Here is an 8,914-nt window from a genome sequence, read left to right on the forward strand (position 1 = left end):
ACCAGTCTGGGGAACAAAGACCCCATCTCCAAAAAAAAAATTTTTTTTTTAAGTAGCTGAGTATGGTGCCACAAGCCTGTAGTTCATCCTAGCTACTTGGGAGGCTGAAGCAGGAGGATGGTTTGAGCCTGAGAGGTCGAGGCTACAGTCAGTCAGATGATGCCACTGCACCTCAGCCTGGGCCACTGAGCTAGAGTCTGTCTTAACAAAACAAAACAAAACAAAACAAAACAAAATGGTGGTCACCTGAAAGGTATCTTACTTCCACTGATGCCCATAGTTAACATGGACCAGCTCTGGGCACCCCTCCCAACCCCCAAATGCCCAATTAATCAGCAGTGCTCATTCACAGAGGTAACTAATATTAAGCATCCTGTTTGTTAATTTACTTACATTACAATAGCACTTAGAACATTTAACATTTATCAAAATTTTCTATCTCTGTGGATTTTGTTAGGACTGAGAGCAAATCATGCTTTCTACTCACTTTCTTAAATAAAAATGATAAAAGCCGGCCACGGTGGCTCATGCCTATAATCCCAGCACTTTGGGAGGCTGAGGTGGGCGGATCATGAGGTCAGGAGAGAGAGACTATTCCTGGCCGACATGGTGAAACCCCGTCTCTACTAAAAATACAAAAAAATTAGTCGGGCCTGGTGGCGGGCGCCTGTAGTCCCAACTGCTCGGGAGGCTGAGGCAGGAGAATGGCGTGAACCTGGGAGGCGGAGCTTGCAGTGAGCTCAGATCGGGCCACTGCACTCCAGCCCGGGTGACAGAGCAAGACTCTTGTCTCAAAAAAAAAAAAAAAAAAAAGATAAGAATAATACAAAACCTAACTCTTCCTTTAACAAATAAGCTCAAACAATACAATAAGAAAAGGATGAGAAAATAAAAGTTTTACACTATCCCAACAGGTATCAGAGGTTTTGTTTTGTTTTGTTTTTTGTTTTGCTACTCGGCCTCCTGAGTAGCTGAGATTTCAAGTGCACTCCACCACAGTGGGTTAATTTTTGTATTTTTATGTAGACATCGGGTTACACCATGTTGCCTAGGCTGGTCTGGAACATCTGGGCTCAAGCAAGCTGCCTGCCTTTGCCTCCGAAAGTGCTGGGATTACAGGTGTGAGCCACCATGCCTGCCAGAGTTTTTTTTTTTTTTTTTTTTTTTTTTAAACTGCTCATGCATTTTCTTGTTTCCAATTGCTCTGTAAATGCTCTGACCGCAGTATGTTATGAACACAACAATGCCACCTCAATTCTCTTAGATTGCATGGCACTAGTTTAAAAGTTAATGATGAGGTACTGGGCCCGGTGGCCCTTGCCTATAATCCCAGCACTTTGGGAGGCTGAGGTGGGAGGACAACTTGGGACCAGGAGTTTGAGACCAGCCTGGACAACATAGTGAGATCCCATTTCTACAAATAAATTTTTAAAGATTAGTTGGGCCTTGTGGTGCACGCTTGTAGTCCCAGCTACTTGGGATGCTGAGGCAGGAGGACCCCGTGAGCCCAGGAGTTCAAGGTTGCAATGAGCTGTTATCCACCACTACACACCAGCCTGGCTGACAGTGAGATCCTGTCTCAACAAAATTAAAATTTGAATAAAAAATAAAATAAGAATTAACAGTGGGCCGGGCGCGGTGGCTCAAGCCTGTAATCCCAGCACTTTGGGAGGCCGAGATGGGCGGAACACGAGGTCAGGAGATCGAGACCATCCTGGCTAACACGTTGAAACCCTGTCTCTACTAAAAAAAATACAAAAAACTAGCCGGGTGTGGTGGCGGCGCCTGTAGTCCCAGCTACTCGGGAGGCTCAGGCAGGAGAATGGCGTAAACCCGGGAGGCGGAGCTTGTAGTGAGCTGAGATCTGGCCACTGCACTCCAGCCCGGGCGGCAGAGCCAGACTCCGTCTCAAAAAAAAAAAAAAAAAAAAAAAAAAAGAATTAACAGTGAAGGAGGCTACAGAGGCTTCTTGAACTTTAAGGTAAATTTGAATCCCATTGAAATCTTGTTAAAATGCAGATTCTGACTCAGCCGGCCTGGATCAGGGCCTGAGATACTGCATTTTAATTCAGCTCCTAGAAGATGCAGACTTCCTTACACCCCTTCTCATACTGAGTGGCAAGGATGGTAGCAGTGAGTTAGACCAAGCCAGAACTAGAGTTTAATTTTGCTCTGAAGGCAGAAATGCATAAGGCAAGATCTCACAAGAAAAGTAAAGGCATTCTGTATGTGGGATTTTCCTTTCCTAAAAACCATTCCGGGGTGGGTGTGTGTGCGAGTTTTTCCCAAGTCACGCAATAATGATGAGTCTCCTACATTTGAACTCTTGGATCTCTGTCATTCAGTGTATTAATGGTGAGTCCATCGCAGATTGCCTGGATCCCTTGAAATGTGGGTAAAAGAAAGGGGCTCTGGCCAGGCATGGTGGCTCATGCTTGTAATCCCAGCACTTTGAAAGGCCGAGGAAGGCAGATTACCTGAGCTCAGGGGTTCGAGACCAGCCTGGCCAACATAGTGAAACCCCCTTCTCTACGAATAATACAAAAATTAGCCAGGCGTGCTCCTGTAATCCCAGCTGCTCGGGAGGCTGAGGCAGGAGAATTGCTTGAACCTGGGAGGTGGAGGACGCAGTGAGCTGAGATGACACCATTGCATTGCAGCCTGGGTGAGAGTGAGACTCCATCTAAAAAAAAAAAAAGTTATCTTCCCAAGGTGGGATCCAGTGAAGTTTGGTCTAGTAATTGTTTATTTAAATAAACTCTTCTGGTAATAAACCTTCAGGGCAGGGAATTTTGAGGCTAAGATGAAAGAAAGCCCTGGCTGAAGAAACAATGACCAAAGCCACTCAATTGTCACTTCAGTGCTGGTGAGTGTGGATGCAGGTGCCCAGTAAGGCCTGACAGCAATATATTCCTCAGGGTGAGTTATGACCCAGGCATCAAAGGAGGCAACCTCAACGCCCGGCTGCCAGGAGGAACATGATAGTCAAAGGAAAAAACAAGGGTGGGGCCCCTGTGAAGAGGCAAAAACGTATTCTCACTTTCATCAGAAGCTAGGATCAGCTGGGTGGATTACCCAGCCCTTGGCTAGAGTTCTGGAGGATTCAGATTAGAGATGTTGGATCAAAACAACGAAAGAAAAGACTGAACAGAGCCATTCTGTAAACACGGGCCGAATTCTACTATTTGCTGCTCTACCCAATGTTGTGATTACTACTGAGTGCTTCCTCTCTTTGTTTGTTCTTCTGAGCCAACCTTTGTCCTCTCTGCCTAGACACTCATTTTCCTGGTAGGACACTTTGAGTTCCGGAAAGACGACGATGAATAACTAAGGCTCAGGGAGAGATAAACACTGCTCTGTCTGCAAAACCACAATACCTGGCAACCAGCTAGAGTCCCACACTTGGAAACAGAAGGAAATCCTGGGGTTTCTAGAAACCAAACCCACTGGAACCACACAACTTCAGACAAAGCCATTGCCTTCCTTGGGCACAGCTTAATACTCTCTAACGATGATCACAGCAGAAGCCCTATGGACATGTGTACTGTAGCAGTTGGGGAGGGTGTGAGGTGGGAAAAAAAAAGTTGTTTTTTTTTTTTTTTTTTAAGTTTCCATGCTTTTGAAGCCTGAGTTGAAATAAGGAGAGAGGAAGCAGCTGAGAAAAGCAGGAACTAATAGGGCAGCTGACTCACAGGCGCAGAATCTCAGGTTCATTTGCTCTCAGCAGAAAATTCTCTCTTTCCAATCAGTTCCACTGTTTTCACTTACCGAGCTGATAGCCTAAAAATAGAGATGAATGTGGAACATTATCTTTTAAAAATGCACCTCCCTCTGGGAATGGTAATAAGCCATCAGCCATTCACACATTGTTGTGAATTAGTTTAATTTAGTGAGTGGCAATTAGAATGGAGGAAATTTAGAAAGTAAGTAATCAGCCTTTATTTTACACATGAGGAAATTATGGTCCAGAGATGGGAGCTTCTTGCTTGAGATCACACAGAACGTAAACAGCAAACAGAGGTAAGCTGCAACTACTACTGTCCCAGGTCTCCTGTGAGATCTGCCGATTCACATTCTCTTGGCATTCATTATGACATTTGTTTATTTATGTGTTTGAGACCGAGTCTCAGTCTGTCACCCAGGCAGGAGTACAGTGGCACGATCTCGGCTCACTGCACCTTCCTCCGCCTCCCAAGTTCAAGTGATTCTCATGCCTCAGCCTCCCGAGTAGCTGGGATTACAGGCATAAGCCACCACGCCTGGCCATGACTGACATTTAAAATAGTCATCTGTTGAGCATCCCTAGCATGCCAAGTGCAGGAGGAAGAGTTGGAGACACAAGAGATGTGGCTGTCACCTCATGGAGCTGATAGTCCAGCTGGGAGACTGGTAAGTGAATACAGGATCAAGGACCACTGCCCAGTAAATGAAGCAACTATGACTTCTGCTACATTATGAAGAAAGAAAACAAGACATAGAGATCAAGAAGGAGAACGATTTCAGATGAGGTGGCAGAAGAGGCCTCAGGGAATTTCAGCTGGGATCTGGAGGATGAGAAGGTGCCAACCTCGACAGGAGAGTGTGAATAAGTGTAAAAGTTTCAGGAAAGAAAGCTGCATGTGGTCCAGTAACTGACAAAAGGTCAAGGTGCTTTACATTGGACTTTCAAGATCTGGGTTCAAACCCTGGCTCCATAACCTACCAGCTCTGTGGCCTATGTACCTCCTGAGCTCGGGGATTTCGAGGTCATAAGAGATAGTGGTTAGAGATATTGTCTTCATCGAATGGTCTTTGAGATTAGAATTCATTCATTTACATTTCACTTGACTTCTGTTTTGGATAGTTATTGCTAAGTTTCCTATGCTATACAGTGACATTTTTCAGTTCTGAGGAATATAAAAATGTCTTTCACTATCACACTGACTTTCCAAAGTCTAATACTTGGACATTGCTAACTCTGTGACTTTATTTTAAGATCTTGACATGGTTCTAATTATACATTATATCTTTATTTCATTGTACTGTTGCTTGATAGTACTGAAAAAGACACTAATACACCTGACTCTGATTTTAATATCACCCTTCGCTCTGTATTTTAATTTCTGCTGCCACTAACAAATGGTAGCCTCTGTGAATTTCTGAAACTGCCCTTTAGAGACGGAATGAAATGGATACCATTTGGAGATCACTGGAAAAGCTCAAAGCAAAATTTATTTTATTGTTCTGTTGTTTTCTTGTGAGTCTCATTAGATGGTTCCTGTGCTATCCAATCGTTCTTATTTATCTATTTATTTATTTAAACCTTCAGTTGATGTGTAACATACAGAAAACAGTGTAATAAACTTTCACAAATTGAAGACACATATGCAAACAGAAGCACCCCAGTTAAGAGATGGAATGTTATCAACACTCCAGAAGCCCTTCTTTGACCCCTTAAGTTACAAAACCTTGTAAGGGGGACCCCTATTATGACTTCTAATGTCTTATAGTAGTTTTGCCTGCCTTTGTACCTTTTATAAATGAACCCACAAAGTATGTACTCTTTTGTGTCCGACTTCTTTCACTCCACATGTTTGTCATATTCATTCACATTGTTGCCCGTAGTTATAGATCACTTACTGTAGTCGCTACATGGTCTTTCACTGTGGGAAAAGACGACAATTTTTGCATTTTATAGTGGTTGGGTGTTCAGATAGGGTTCCAGCTTGGGACCGCTACAATTAGGGCTGCTGTGAATATTCTTGGACATGCCTTTTGGTGAACATGTACGTACATTTCTATTTATAACTGGGAAGGAAATAACTCAGACCACATCAATTTGAATTTTATTTGCATATTCTTTGAGCAATTAACATAAACACATGCTTTAAAATATTCAAAAGTTACAGAAGAGTGTACAGTAGAAAATAGTTGTCCCTCCTACTCCTGCCCACTAACCACTCCATTCTCCTTCTGAGAAGCTTACTGTTATCCATTTCTTATGAAAAAAAAAATATATATATATATATGGCCCTGGGCACAGTGGCTCACACCTGTGGCACTTTGAGAGGCTGCGGCGGGCAGATCACTTGAGCTCAGGAGCTCAAGACCAGCCTGGCCAACATTATGAGACCCAGTCTCTACTAAAAATGCAAAACTCAGCCAGGCGTGGTGGCACATGACTGTAGTCCCAGCTGCTTGGGAGGCAGAGGCACGAGAATCACTTGAATCCACTCAGCGGAGGTTGCAGTGAGCCGTGATCACACCACTCAACTCTAGCCTAGGCAACAGAGCAAGACTCTGTCTCAAAAAAAAATAATAATAAATAAATAAATAAATAAAAATAGCTTTCCTTTTGGAACTATCACATTTTATCAGTTGCAATCACAGCTTTATAAACACATCCTCATTGACGGAACTGCGGTCCTAATAATACTAATAAACTGCGTGTGAACATTATAGTTTACAATATACTTTTATCTACTCTCACTATTTAATCTTCCCCCAAACTGAGGAGGTAGGCACAGAGTTAAGACAACCATTTAACAGACGAGATAACGAAGCCCCAGAGAAGTCAATCCTTTGCCTAAGAACATGTTGGGTTTCCAATGGCAGAAGTAGGAGTAAATCCAGATTTCTGGCTAAAACTAAGTAACTAGTTCTAGTTACCTCCTGCATTAAGGAATCAGAGTTAATATCTGACAGCAACAATGTCAAAACTGACAGTGCCTGGTACCTAGGGCTCCTGTGTCTCTTGGGAGCCAAAGCTGCCCAGGGATCTGTGCTGGACCCAAGCCTCCTTTAGCCGAAAGCTCCCGAGCTCCACAGGGCAGAGTTCTCGAGACGTTGAAAGGAGAGGGGGGAAACTCTCATGCCTCCCGACAAAGGTTGGAGATCCCGTGCTCCTTTCCTGCCAGAAAGTCACTCAATCAGATAAATGTGGGTATTCTATTTTTGCATATTCCCCAAGAGACAGCTTTTAAAAAGTTACCTACTGATGATGACCGAGCTAACTCATCTCCACTTCCCAGCCTGTTTGTGCATTTGAGGTCTCATGTTCAGAAAGTGATTCATTTCCTCTTTTTCTTTTAGTTTCCTTTCTCTATTTGTCACTTCTTTTTTTTTTTTTTTTCTCTGAAATCAAAATGGTTCTGTTTATAATCACAGATTTCTGGTTGCAATTTGGCCTGTCATGTTTCCACCCAAGCACTGTGGCTTGCAAGCTTTCCCAGGAACGGCTTGTGTGTTTGAAATGAAGAATACACTATTTTAAAGTTTATTCCAGGGACTTTTAGGGTGGAACTGCCCCTCTTACTTGCCCTATTCCCTTCATTTTAGAAGTGGTCTTTTGACTTTTTTCATAGTATTATTTTACGTGTTATATGTAAGAGGTTTATTTGGAAACAGAATGCTTGTTTGCTGGTGCTGCAAAGAAATAGTACTCGAACATAAATTTAATTTTCTTTTTTTTCCCCATGATCTGTGGTTTTCTTTTTAATTATCTTTTGTCTTGTGATCACACATAATTTTAAAATTTGTATATATCTCTGCTACTTTAATCCTTTTAAGTTGGCAAAAGCACCATTCCCAATCACAAATACACAGTTCTACAGTTTTATGTTTCTGAATGGCTGTTTAAAGACAATCCTAAATTATAACTTAGTTTGACTTACATTGTAAAGAATTCAAGAGTGAAGTTTAACTTGCTTCTATTTTAAAAGCATGTGACCTTATAGATTTATAAGATGTGAGAAGTGTTGAATAATCTTTAATATTACACATAAACAATACCAAAATGCCTTTCAATAAGTAAAAGGAACCATTTTAAATACAGGGAATTATAATTAGATTGGCATCATTAAGGCCAAAACTCTAGACATTGCTACCTTATTTATCTTCAACCCTTGCCTTTAAGAGGCAAATGACAGGTGAATCTTGCTTGGTTCTCAGACAGTGAAGGAATTTCCCCAGTATTTAAATACATTCACATAACCAGCTATATAAATCTAAATATAAAACCAATCTCCAGTAAGTTTTAAGATGGCACGCACCATCTTTGTGAAAAGCTGAACATTACTAACGAAGTCTAATCATATCTTTAGAAGGGGTCAACAGTGATAGCATTTACTGAATTGGAATTACTATTAAAATTCAAAAACTGAACATATTCATTTAACCACAAGCCAGTCTTAGTTTTAAATCAGGACTGCCCAGCAAAATATGCTGTCAGTCATTCACGATCTGAATTCTGGTGTATGAGATCTATTAAAGTATGGTACACATAAAAAAACATGAGACATTTGTTTTGTAATAAATAAGGCAGTGGCCAATTATTACTCATTAGTAGCTTTTTTGAGATAAGCTATCAAGTCTGCCCTTTCTTCCTTCTTCTTAATGCCGACAAAGATGATTTTTGTTCCAGGGAGGCACTTCTTGGGATTCTCCAAATACTCCATCAGTGTATCCTCTCCCCAGGTGATGCCTTTGTTCTTATTGGCGGCTGTGTAAGAGTATCCAGGGGCCTGAACTGTCTTCCGCCCGAAGAGACCATGGAGATTTGGCCCAGTCTTGTGTTTGCCTCCCTTTTCAACGGTGTGGCACTGGGAACACTTCATAGTAAAAATCTTCTTGCCTTTCTCAACATTACCCATATTTAATTCTCTTTTTAGTCACTGGTGCAACGAAGATTCCCTCTCCGAAGCAGGACGTCCCCACATTCTAACTTTCTTAGTAAGGCCATTTTTACTTTCTGCAGAAAGGGTGCTCGTGGCAGATGGAACAATGGCGAGAGCACATCCAAACAAAGGAAGGAAGCAATTTTTATTCCTTAGGCAGTTTGTCCCTGCTACTTTGTCCTGTCTCCATTGGCCAGAGCCAGACAGCACAATCTAAACTAAAACCTGATTGGCTAACAGTTTAAAACTTTTTAAAATAG

General features: G+C 42.0%; 1 protein-coding gene across 1 annotated transcript; it reads right to left on the reverse strand.

Annotated features, from left to right (window-relative positions):
* Positions 1 to 7,453: 7,453 nt before the first annotated feature.
* LOC112611588 (cytochrome c-like) lies at positions 7,454 to 8,630 on the reverse strand. The gene has a single exon (XM_025365543.1). The coding sequence runs from the start codon at positions 8,628 to 8,630 to the stop codon at positions 8,313 to 8,315; it is 318 nt and encodes a 105-aa protein (XP_025221328.1). The 3' UTR covers positions 7,454 to 8,312.
* Positions 8,631 to 8,914: the final 284 nt, after the last annotated feature.

This window comes from Theropithecus gelada, chromosome 18 (assembly GCF_003255815.1).
Source record: "Theropithecus gelada isolate Dixy chromosome 18, Tgel_1.0, whole genome shotgun sequence".
Lineage (NCBI taxonomy): Eukaryota > Metazoa > Chordata > Mammalia > Primates > Cercopithecidae > Theropithecus > Theropithecus gelada.

Coding starts and splice junctions, on each gene's coding strand:
- LOC112611588 (XM_025365543.1), bottom strand. CDS start 8,630: ATGGGTAATGTTGAGAAAGGCAAGAAGATTTTTACTATGAAGTGTTCC.